General features: G+C 42.6%; 1 protein-coding gene across 3 annotated transcripts in view; it reads left to right on the top strand.

Annotated features, from left to right (window-relative positions):
- Positions 1–13174, top strand: part of arhgap10 (Rho GTPase activating protein 10) — an 89152-nt gene that overhangs the window by 26094 nt on the left and 49884 nt on the right. For all 3 annotated transcript variants that reach the window (XR_014569308.1, XM_083766054.1, XM_083766053.1), the window contains exons 4-5: positions 10706–10777; positions 11204–11305. Coding sequence is in view for 2 of the 3 variants with exons in the window: in XM_083766054.1 (XP_083622180.1) it covers positions 10706–10777; positions 11204–11305 (174 nt within the window). In the remaining variant the exon portion in view is untranslated. The remainder of the gene's footprint in view (positions 1–10705; positions 10778–11203; positions 11306–13174) is intronic.

Genomic DNA, 13174 nt, shown 5'->3' on the forward strand with positions numbered 1-13174 from the left:
AAATAAAAGGTAAACCAAACGTACAAGAAGTGTCAAAATAAATATATCCCAACGCAATGTAAATAAACAAATCAACTTCAACAAAACATAATTGAAGTTAAAAACAGCAAGTGTCCCCGACACTTACACTCCCCCCAATCATGTTACCTAGTTAGGGGAAATCACTGCTTTCAACATAACATGATTCAATAGTTTCACAAGGTCCATGAGGTTTCGCAGGATAAATTCTTTAATTTGCCTTTAGATGATAGAAGGTTTAGGGGAAATATTTTGCTTTGAGTGGGTTTTTTAGATCCAGGATCTCCACATGGGTCTCCCTTGAAAACTTCTACCGCATCTGGGGCGGCGCCCTTGGCCTCCAGTCTCTCACTGTGTAGATCCTGGTTCTGTTTCTCCAGGGTCTGCGTCATGTCCAGCAGGTGGTCCAGTGTTTCTTTCAGTTGTTTCTCAGAAGAACGCAGAACTGACACCTCCTGAATCTGCGTCTTCAGGTCGTTCTGACTTAGACTTCGCCTCTGAATCTCCTGCTCCAGCAGTAAGTTCAGGTTCGTCACTTCCTCAGAGAGCATGAACTTGTTTACCTTTAGCTTATCCAGCTCTTTCCGGGACTGCTTGTAGTCACCGTTCAGCGTGGTGTGGTCTTTCTGTAGCTGCAACAGATCGCTTTTCACCTGTAGCTTGGAGTTGTGCTCCTCCTGAAGGCTGCGCTCCACCTCAGCTTCCACAATGGACTGATGCATCTGCTTATCGGCTAACTTGACTTTGGTGGCCCGGTGTTCTGCCTCCTCCTGTTCCAGACGCTGCTGGAGGGTGTTCAGCTTGAACGTCAGGTCGATCTCCTGGTTGATCTTCTCTCGGTCAAGGTCAGCGAGTTTCTTTTGTATCTTCTTATTCTCGGCATGGGCCTTGGAGAGAGAGGTCTTCACATCCTTCACCTCCTCTTTCAGCTCTGAGATGCGTCCTCTCTGGGGTTCTTCTGAAGAGGACAGGAAGGCAGGTACAATGCTGGGGGTGGCAGAAGCTCGTTGGAATATTGTGTGCACCATGGCAGTATGAATTTCCTGATCGGTATTGTCATCTGAGGAAGTGGACTCATTTGATGTTTCTCTCTGTCTATTCTCTCGGTTGACATGCAGGCAGGTAGGATGTTGTCGGTTACATACTCTACAGGTATGTCTCCTCTGGCATTGTTTACTAGCGTGTCCTGTCCTTAGGCACCCGAAGCAGAGATGATTTTCAAATATATACGCCTTCTTGTCTTCGATCGGTTTATTTGCGAATATGGGGCAGGTAGCGATACCGTGTGCTTTCTGGGTGCAGATGGGGCAGGTGAATGAAGGTTTGGAGTCATTGTTCTGATTACTGGTGTGGAATGTCCTGGCTGTTCTTGATGTTTTATCGTCTGTAGACCTGTGGTGTAGTAGAAAAGGAGAGGCAATAGGGTTGCAAACTATGTTGGCTTCTGTCTGTATGTATTTTGCAAAGCATGGGAAGTTTGGGTAATCCCCAGAGTTGTCCAGTTCCTTCGCCACTACCCTGCTCCACCCACGCACGATCCACTCTGGTAGTTTGTGGAGTATTCTATGGTTCTCCTCACAGTCATTTAGGATAGATAGGCCTTTAATGTGTGGCATTGCTTCGACACAACTTTGCAAAAAGTCTGAAAAGTCTCTGAGGGCAAAAGGATCCTTCGAATCAATGTTGGGCCACTGCATTAATTTGTCACGGAAGGCCTTTTGCAAAATGAACGAGTTTCCGTATCTTTCTTGTAAAACCCTCCAGGCTCCCTGGTACGCATCCTCCGAATTTCTATAAAAGAAGCCTTCCACAGCCCTGAGGGCTTCCCCGGCTAAATAGTGTTTTAGATAAAACATTTTCTCGCTAGCGGGTATTGGCTTTCGATCTATTAATGCCATAAAGGCCATTCTCCAGTCCACAAACTGTAATGGCTCACCGGAAAATGTTGTTGGCTCTGGAGTGGGGAGACGATTTATGCTTAGTGAGCTCAGGAGTGATTGCGTGAAACTGTTTGTATCTAAAGTGACTGCTGTATTAATGGGCGTTTGGGATATTGTTGGCTTTGGGTTTGAATTAGGGTGAGGACGTAATGTGGTGTTAGTAGGAGCAGAGGGTGGGTTGTTGCCGTGATCGGAAGCACCTTCGAAATGTTGGTAAACTCGAACCCGTGCTGCTGCCATTCTGATGTCTTTTTGCGCTTTAAGTTGCTGTAGTTTTATCTCTGCCTCTTGGATCTCCTGTAATGCCATGGCCGCTTCCTGTGTGGCGGCGAGATCCGCTTCTGCATCCGCTCTTTTGGATGAAGTGTTGGACTGATGGCTGGAGATGGATTTCGAGTTGTCGCTGTTTAATATGGAAGGGGTCTTGGGAGGGTGTAAGGGATCGGTTCCACGGGACTGCACACGGTTTTTGTCTGATGCGCCAGAGACAACAGTTTCTGTGTTAGTGTCTCCAAAAATTGAGCCATGGTCCTCTTTATTCAAGGTCATCCTGACTCTGAATTTTGCGACCGGTTCGTTGAAGGGTTGATCAATAGTTTGTAAATATTTCTCAGCAATTTCAGATATGTCTGAGGTAATAGTACCGCAGACGTCCATTTTCGTCACAATATCAGGAGTGGGGGTGCTGTTGCGTTGAATTGATTTGTAGCATTCATAAATTGCAGTGTGTTGGGTTTGAATAGTCTTTTTTATATCCCAGAGATCCTCCCCTGAACAGAATGTTTTCAACTCTGTTCGAATGTTTTTGGCAGATTGCGCCCAGGTTTTATATGCTTTGGTAAATGCCTGTTCGTGTTTCCTTATATTTTCATCATGCATTATTTGACCCTTTTCTGTAAATGTCTTTTGTCGAGTGCTTGATTTTGCCAGTGGTGCACTTTCCTCTCCAGGTTCATTAACGTCCGGTGTGTCACCTGTTGGCATTTCTGGATTCATAGGCTGCTGCATGTTAGCAGTCTCAGAGGTTGACATTTTATGGATTAAGTTTGATCACTTGACACTTCAGAGGGTATTGACATTCAGAGTATATGCACCATAAACCATGTCATGAGGAAACTCTGTAAACATAAACTTTGAACCCCAAAAAGAGTGATATCAAACAATTTCAGCACAATGCAAAATGTCCCCTTTAATATTTAATTGATGCACGCAGTGATTCTCAGTTTGAGATTAAATACCTTGGGACCAGTATAGAAGAACCTTTAACTCATTATCTTAGAAACACATTTAGTTTTCCCATCTTTTTTTTGTTGTTTTTTTCTTGTTTTTATAACTTTTTAAATTTTCTTTGTCCTTTTTAGAGCTTTCAGTCCAGCAGTGATACGTGTAGGTCAAAGGTACCTCTTAATATGTAGTGTGATTGTGTATGTGACAAACTTGTGAAATGGGCCGGTGACTTGAAGCACAGGGTGGCTGTAGTTGAGATGAAGGTGTCGACGTTGAGTCACTTCAGGTCAAGTTTTCACTGTAGCTGCCCTCGATATGAAAGAATGGAAGAGGATTGGTCTCAACGGGTGTTTTTATTTCCTTTAGAAGTCTGGATTTTACACCGTGAAAACTGGAAAAATAGAGAATAAATACTTTAACATTTCATAGTTTTCATTCAACAATAAAAGCAGTGCATTTGCATAATCACGTTAGTACAATCCAACAATAAAATACTTTATAGTCAGTTATAATTCAGTGATTCAATCCGTAGTAACAGGCATCAACATAGAGACCCAGACAGGAATAAAGCAAAGTGAACCAAAACAAAACATCATAGACCCAAACAAAACCAATAAAGCCCAACGTAAATAATAAATGAAAACCCAAAACAAACAATCCTATACCTTGCTCCGGCTATCGAGGGGCTAACAAGCTGTTTGAACGCCACCTGGAACCTTCATACACCGTCACCCATCATTGTATGTCAACACTTAGTACGGCAGGCGGGCACTGTGGAAAGTACAAACTGCTCAGTCTACTGAAGGTACAAATGTCTAGGTTCAACATTTACCGCATTAAAGTGTGAGAAGCGTTTCCAAACAAACATACCGTAGTGTTGCTAGTGCTACGTATACGCACACGCCGTAGTCTCTTTCTCTCCTGTCACTGTCTGACTGTGTGAATGAATGAGCGGTGCGTGAAGCGAGCGGTTTTAGGTGCGGTAACAGGGCACTTCAAAATAAAAGGTAAACCAAACGTACAAGAAGTGTCAAAATAAATATATCCCAACGCAATGTAAATAAACAAATCAACTTCAACAAAACATAATTGAAGTTAAAAACAGCAAGTGTCCCCGACACTTACACTCCCCCCAATCATGTTACCTAGTTAGGGGAAATCACTGCTTTCAACATAACATGATTCAATAGTTTCACAAGGTCCATGAGGTTTCGCAGGATAAATTCTTTAATTTGCCTTTAGATGATAGAAGGTTTAGGGGAAATATTTTGCTTTGAGTGGGTTTTTTAGATCCAGGATCTCCACATGGGTCTCCCTTGAAAACTTCTACCGCATCTGGGGCGGCGCCCTTGGCCTCCAGTCTCTCACTGTGTAGATCCTGGTTCTGTTTCTCCAGGGTCTGCGTCATGTCCAGCAGGTGGTCCAGTGTTTCTTTCAGTTGTTTCTCAGAAGAACGCAGAACTGACACCTCCTGAATCTGCGTCTTCAGGTCGTTCTGACTTAGACTTCGCCTCTGAATCTCCTGCTCCAGCAGTAAGTTCAGGTTCGTCACTTCCTCAGAGAGCATGAACTTGTTTACCTTTAGCTTATCCAGCTCTTTCCGGGACTGCTTGTAGTCACCGTTCAGCGTGGTGTGGTCTTTCTGTAGCTGCAACAGATCGCTTTTCACCTGTAGCTTGGAGTTGTGCTCCTCCTGAAGGCTGCGCTCCACCTCAGCTTCCACAATGGACTGATGCATCTGCTTATCGGCTAACTTGACTTTGGTGGCCCGGTGTTCTGCCTCCTCCTGTTCCAGACGCTGCTGGAGGGTGTTCAGCTTGAACGTCAGGTCGATCTCCTGGTTGATCTTCTCTCGGTCAAGGTCAGCGAGTTTCTTTTGTATCTTCTTATTCTCGGCATGGGCCTTGGAGAGAGAGGTCTTCACATCCTTCACCTCCTCTTTCAGCTCTGAGATGCGTCCTCTCTGGGGTTCTTCTGAAGAGGACAGGAAGGCAGGTACAATGCTGGGGGTGGCAGAAGCTCGTTGGAATATTGTGTGCACCATGGCAGTATGAATTTCCTGATCGGTATTGTCATCTGAGGAAGTGGACTCATTTGATGTTTCTCTCTGTCTATTCTCTCGGTTGACATGCAGGCAGGTAGGATGTTGTCGGTTACATACTCTACAGGTATGTCTCCTCTGGCATTGTTTACTAGCGTGTCCTGTCCTTAGGCACCCGAAGCAGAGATGATTTTCAAATATATACGCCTTCTTGTCTTCGATCGGTTTATTTGCGAATATGGGGCAGGTAGCGATACCGTGTGCTTTCTGGGTGCAGATGGGGCAGGTGAATGAAGGTTTGGAGTCATTGTTCTGATTACTGGTGTGGAATGTCCTGGCTGTTCTTGATGTTTTATCGTCTGTAGACCTGTGGTGTAGTAGAAAAGGAGAGGCAATAGGGTTGCAAACTATGTTGGCTTCTGTCTGTATGTATTTTGCAAAGCATGGGAAGTTTGGGTAATCCCCAGAGTTGTCCAGTTCCTTCGCCACTACCCTGCTCCACCCACGCACGATCCACTCTGGTAGTTTGTGGAGTATTCTATGGTTCTCCTCACAGTCATTTAGGATAGATAGGCCTTTAATGTGTGGCATTGCTTCGACACAACTTTGCAAAAAGTCTGAAAAGTCTCTGAGGGCAAAAGGATCCTTCGAATCAATGTTGGGCCACTGCATTAATTTGTCACGGAAGGCCTTTTGCAAAATGAACGAGTTTCCGTATCTTTCTTGTAAAACCCTCCAGGCTCCCTGGTACGCATCCTCCGAATTTCTATAAAAGAAGCCTTCCACAGCCCTGAGGGCTTCCCCGGCTAAATAGTGTTTTAGATAAAACATTTTCTCGCTAGCGGGTATTGGCTTTCGATCTATTAATGCCATAAAGGCCATTCTCCAGTCCACAAACTGTAATGGCTCACCGGAAAATGTTGTTGGCTCTGGAGTGGGGAGACGATTTATGCTTAGTGAGCTCAGGAGTGATTGCGTGAAACTGTTTGTATCTAAAGTGACTGCTGTATTAATGGGCGTTTGGGATATTGTTGGCTTTGGGTTTGAATTAGGGTGAGGACGTAATGTGGTGTTAGTAGGAGCAGAGGGTGGGTTGTTGCCGTGATCGGAAGCACCTTCGAAATGTTGGTAAACTCGAACCCGTGCTGCTGCCATTCTGATGTCTTTTTGCGCTTTAAGTTGCTGTAGTTTTATCTCTGCCTCTTGGATCTCCTGTAATGCCATGGCCGCTTCCTGTGTGGCGGCGAGATCCGCTTCTGCATCCGCTCTTTTGGATGAAGTGTTGGACTGATGGCTGGAGATGGATTTCGAGTTGTCGCTGTTTAATATGGAAGGGGTCTTGGGAGGGTGTAAGGGATCGGTTCCACGGGACTGCACACGGTTTTTGTCTGATGCGCCAGAGACAACAGTTTCTGTGTTAGTGTCTCCAAAAATTGAGCCATGGTCCTCTTTATTCAAGGTCATCCTGACTCTGAATTTTGCGACCGGTTCGTTGAAGGGTTGATCAATAGTTTGTAAATATTTCTCAGCAATTTCAGATATGTCTGAGGTAATAGTACCGCAGACGTCCATTTTCGTCACAATATCAGGAGTGGGGGTGCTGTTGCGTTGAATTGATTTGTAGCATTCATAAATTGCAGTGTGTTGGGTTTGAATAGTCTTTTTTATATCCCAGAGATCCTCCCCTGAACAGAATGTTTTCAACTCTGTTCGAATGTTTTTGGCAGATTGCGCCCAGGTTTTATATGCTTTGGTAAATGCCTGTTCGTGTTTCCTTATATTTTCATCATGCATTATTTGACCCTTTTCTGTAAATGTCTTTTGTCGAGTGCTTGATTTTGCCAGTGGTGCACTTTCCTCTCCAGGTTCATTAACGTCCGGTGTGTCACCTGTTGGCATTTCTGGATTCATAGGCTGCTGCATGTTAGCAGTCTCAGAGGTTGACATTTTATGGATTAAGTTTGATCACTTGACACTTCAGAGGGTATTGACATTCAGAGTATATGCACCATAAACCATGTCATGAGGAAACTCTGTAAACATAAACTTTGAACCCCAAAAAGAGTGATATCAAACAATTTCAGCACAATGCAAAATGTCCCCTTTAATATTTAATTGATGCACGCAGTGATTCTCAGTTTGAGATTAAATACCTTGGGACCAGTATAGAAGAACCTTTAACTCATTATCTTAGAAACACATTTAGTTTTCCCATCTTTTTTTTGTTGTTTTTTTCTTGTTTTTATAACTTTTTAAATTTTCTTTGTCCTTTTTAGAGCTTTCAGTCCAGCAGTGATACGTGTAGGTCAAAGGTACCTCTTAATATGTAGTGTGATTGTGTATGTGACAAACTTGTGAAATGGGCCGGTGACTTGAAGCACAGGGTGGCTGTAGTTGAGATGAAGGTGTCGACGTTGAGTCACTTCAGGTCAAGTTTTCACTGTAGCTGCCCTCGATATGAAAGAATGGAAGAGGATTGGTCTCAACGGGTGTTTTTATTTCCTTTAGAAGTCTGGATTTTACACCGTGAAAACTGGAAAAATAGAGAATAAATACTTTAACATTTCATAGTTTTCATTCAACAATAAAAGCAGTGCATTTGCATAATCACGTTAGTACAATCCAACAATAAAATACTTTATAGTCAGTTATAATTCAGTGATTCAATCCGTAGTAACAGGCATCAACATAGAGACCCAGACAGGAATAAAGCAAAGTGAACCAAAACAAAACATCATAGACCCAAACAAAACCAATAAAGCCCAACGTAAATAATAAATGAAAACCCAAAACAAACAATCCTATACCTTGCTCCGGCTATCGAGGGGCTAACAAGCTGTTTGAACGCCACCTGGAACCTTCATACACCGTCACCCATCATTGTATGTCAACACTTAGTACGGCAGGCGGGCACTGTGGAAAGTACAAACTGCTCAGTCTACTGAAGGTACAAATGTCTAGGTTCAACATTTACCGCATTAAAGTGTGAGAAGCGTTTCCAAACAAACATACCGTAGTGTTGCTAGTGCTACGTATACGCACACGCCGTAGTCTCTTTCTCTCCTGTCACTGTCTGACTGTGTGAATGAATGAGCGGTGCGTGAAGCGAGCGGTTTTAGGTGCGGTAACAGGGCACTTCAAAATAAAAGGTAAACCAAACGTACAAGAAGTGTCAAAATAAATATATCCCAACGCAATGTAAATAAACAAATCAACTTCAACAAAACATAATTGAAGTTAAAAACAGCAAGTGTCCCCGACACTTACAATATATATATATATATTTACATAATTTCCTCTGATAAGTCCTAGTAGTAAAAAGTAGGTTGAAATCTTAACCTGGGAGTGTCAGGGCGGGAACACAGCACGTCGCCGGTCACCCAAGCCTTTAACACCAGGGCAGATCGCAGGGACTCCGAATGTGATAGGGCCCAAGGTCAGCAATAACATAGCCCATTACAACATGCCGCCATAAAACCCTGTCACTGTTTCAGCCACGACGGTAACAGTCATAGTTCACATTCAGTGTTAAAAAGGAGTTAAGGAAGGAAGTCTTGAAAGGTGGCCTGTCCTTGGAGTTTGAGCTTATGCTGGGTCACCTTGTGCTGAGCAATGGCTAGCCTAGCATCCTTCTCTCCGATAGCTGACCGTATGATGTCATTTCCGGACGGAAAACTCCCTCCGTCGGTGCACTTCTTTACATTAGTGCATTGTGTAGCCAGGAATGCTGTGCCTGGATCTTGTCCTATGAACTCTTTTATGACTTCTGCATAGGTTATGTAATAACCTGGACATGGATGATACAGATACTCTATGTGAACCTATTCCATTTCCTGCATTTCTTTTTAGTGAGCTAGCAGCACATCAGCTTAACAGTGGCAGTTTTCAAACCCATTCCAAAGAACGTAAATGCCAAAGACAGCCCTCGGAAAGGAATGCATGATTTAGGCAGCATTAGCTTTTCACTATAGATAGTAATGTCTTCCCCCACAGGTCTGTGGTTAAGAGCGTGGCTGGCCCGTTGTTTTTGTTCCGGTGGTTCAGGCCAGGCATAAGCTAGGCTACAGTGTGATGTTTCAAATGCAGATCAACAACACAGCTCCTCTGCTCAGTACATTGGGATCATGACATCATAGTTTACAGCAACTGGAGGTGGGGTGGGCAGGCAGGCCATGACATGTGTTGTAGCCTTCCCGCAAACCATATTGTAGTGGAGGGAGGGAGAGGAATCAAACGCAACTTTTAATCACCGTTTATACATCCGCTCTGACATTCTGGGGCCTATTTTGTTCATCATCTACAAACAAACAAACTGCAAAACAACAAAATATGCAGGGCTGCAAAAATTGTTTAGTTCCACTTCCTTAGTGATGATTCTATCGATTTTATATTTTCGATCAATCCAAAAATTGAAGATCGTTAATACTATCTTGGTGTAGACATGGCCTCAGACCTGAAGGAACAGCCACATTAAGACAATTACAAAGTCAGCCTACTGTCACTTCAAGAATATCCTACTATTAAATCAACAAAACTCCCCTCAGTCGGTTGACCAATTGATATAAAATTGCACGTAGGCATTGACCAATTGCCATGGCTATGAGGATGCCATTTAGCTGTTTATTTGCAGGTATGGTTTAGTATCACAGATTAAAGAGTTTATACTTGCACTTGTTCATGCAATTATCTTCGGTAGTCTAGCCTAGACAAAATAACAATTACTCCAGTGCTACTTATCCGTCAGACCACTGGTGCTCAAGGGAATAATGTTCAAGAGAGAGGAGACATGATGTCAAAAAGGCATACAAAAATCCAGGTCCAGGCACTCAAAGTGGATTTTATATGGCCTTTATTATTTTTGGGCTACAGACAATCATCTTTTGTTTTTATGGGCGCTAGCCCCTCCTACAGTATGCCCAGCTTTCCGTGTTTGGGTAAACACAAATATTGGCTTGTGTTTACACAAGCCGAGGTCACCTTTCTGTCCTCAAAATCAAAATTAAATGTAGAGAAGCAGTGAATTTAAAAGCCTTAAATGACTTTGTTGTTGCACTTTGTCGTCATGATTTTAACGTTTTGTTTAAATGTGCTTGCTACTTACCTTGCTTTGCCTTGCTGTAATGAATCTTGGAAGGAAAACTAAATATGTTGGTGAAATTATTTGAGTCAGTTTAATGCCATAATGTACATTGGAAACAGTTTTTAAACAGTGTTTAGTGCTCACCTTGCACACCATAAAGTTTTAAGGGTGCACAAATTCACAAGCATGCTGAAATTGGGTCATAGCAGATCACATATTGAAGCAATTTAAGCTTCATGACATGAGAGGGGGTGCTGTTGTACTGTGTATATCAGCACAGCTATACAATGGTCTCTTTGATTTTGAAATATCTATGAAATATTGAATGCATACTGTAGGGTCAAATTACAAGGAATTTAAATAAGTGCGTTTAAATACTTTTACTCTCTGTTCGTCTAGATGAGAAACATTGAAGAAACCTTAATGAAACCCATGGATAAGTTCAGGAAAGACCAACTACGTGCAGCAAAGGTACTGTGTGGCCGTTCATTTTCTCATCTGACATTAACCAGAACACTGTCTACTGCAGCTCTTCATAAACACAGTTGATGTGCCTTATTCAACATTATCTTTTTCTTAAAACTTAATACTTATGAGAGACAATAATGTATTTGTTAGCATATCAATGAATAATTTTATTCAACATTATGATACACATCTACTTGAGATAATACATTTCAACTCCTTCAAATTAAAATTGGAAAGTAAATATGTCAAAGTCCAGGATCTACATTTTTTTACCATGGACTTAAAATGAACCTACAGTATAATGTGCTTAACTTTAAACCCCTAATCACGTGTTAGTTGTAGATATATTTTATTTTAAATGACTATAATGAAGACTAATCGAGTTTTTGGTTTCATGTTTATCTGCTTTTCTTCTGTGGGTTTCTTAAGGCGGAGAGAAAGAAGTATGAGAAGGAGACAGAGAAGTACTACAGCTCCTTGGAAAAGCTTTTGAATATGTCGGCAAAGAAGAAGGAACCACAGCTACAGGAGGTACTTCTCTCTCTTAAAAGTCAACCCCTGTCTGACACTTATTGTGGAAAATGGATCACTGGCCTTGTAACGCAGCAACTCACTTTGACCCAAAATGGATGGAAATGGGGGATATTTGTTTAGCTAGAGACTCGCCAGCTTTTTGGCTCTCATCTTTGTGACCACTGGGGGACGAGCTTTAGTGCCTGCTGGGTTGTGTGAGTTTCCACTGGCCTGCCTTGCTACAACCAGAGTTTTCCTGGCTGGTTTGGAAAGGAAAGGCTTCTGTTCACTGCTCCTACACCACCAAGGTCAAAGCCAGAGGCTGTGGCTTGTGGAACAACACAATGTTACTTTATCCTCAGTTACTTTTTTTTTTTTTTACTGTACAGTACTGTAACTAGCAACTGCAGTTTCTGTACAAATTGTAACCCAAAACTAAAATCTTTCTAAAATACTACTCACTACTTCTTACTGCAGTTAAAATGGGACGAAGTATTTATTTTCCGAACACTTTCTCTCAGATGCAGCAGCCGCAGCAATAATGCAAGGGGACATGCAGTGACATGGGAGTTGTACAATCACTGTATCGTACATGTGATTTACAGGAAACGGTCTCAACCAACAATGTGTCTGTATGCTGTACAGTTTCTTCCCTCTATAAGAACATAGCCATGTAAGGCTGAGACATATAATAGATTGTATACACCAGGCAAAGGAAATAAAACGCTTCGTACTGTTGACATTTTTCTTTGCAGGCCGTTATTTTCTCGCCGGGTCTTGTGACATGGGGGTCTGCGTTTCCAAAAACAGATCTCTATCAGAGATTATTAATTAATATATACCCAGTCATTTGTTCAGGGCCACGAGTCACCAACTCCATTGAGTCTCTCAGAACAGCACCAGCCTTGTGACAAAGCAACATACCGAACAGTATTTGTTTGAATTGATAAATCACTAGTACATCTAGACATAGAGGAAGAGGAGCATGGTATTAGCCAGTCCGCCTACCAGACAAAGAACCTCATCAGTCAGACACCTGTTGCCAACATTAATCAGGTATTTGAGGACCTATTGTTATAGAATGCCAGCCAGGCACAAAGGAAACTGGCATAGTAAAATGTAATTCTCGGTGTGTTTGCCCTGGGCGCCTCGTCTTTGCCTAGTTGGACCAAACAAATGCTTTTGGAGTCATGACATTTTTGTTGCCAGGCAGCTAATGAAAACCCCTGTTTTGTTAATGTTTTGCTAGTGCTCACTGCTCACCGGCGCTCTAAGAACTAAATGAATTGCGTACTAAGCTGTCACTGGTGTAGGCCAATGTTTAAATTGAATATGACCAAAGTTCCCAGTGTACACATGCACATAACCTGTACAGCCTTCCTCTAGCAGGCTGTACAGGTTATTGTAATTGTAACCATACCATACCTATCTTTATTTATATAGCACATAACAAAATAACAAAGTTGTACCAAAGTGCTTTACAATAAAATAATAAAAATCATTTAAAAACAAACAACATACACAGTGTCACTTTCAACATCAAAAACAGCTCATACTATGCTTGGAAATGCCAAAGAATAAAGATAGGTCTTGATAGGTCAAGCCCCCACCTGAAGGTTGGGGGCTTGTCTTATGTGCAGAGGCAGCTCATTCCAGAGCTTGGGAGCTGCGACTGCAAAAGCCTGGTTCCCTCTGAGCTTCAGCCTGGTTTTAGGCACCACCAGGAGAAGCTTGTCAGAGGACCTAAGGGTCCTTGTTGGAACATAAGGTTTCACAATTGAGAGAGATAAATGGGTGCCAGACAAAAAGCAAGACTTTGAAATCAATCCTGTATCGCACAGGAATCCAGTGGAGGGAGGCTAGTACAGGACTAATATGGTCTCGCTT

This window comes from Protomyctophum parallelum (assembly GCF_964188405.1).
Source record: "Protomyctophum parallelum genome assembly, chromosome: 5".
NCBI classification, from domain to species: domain Eukaryota; kingdom Metazoa; phylum Chordata; class Actinopteri; order Myctophiformes; family Myctophidae; genus Protomyctophum; species Protomyctophum parallelum.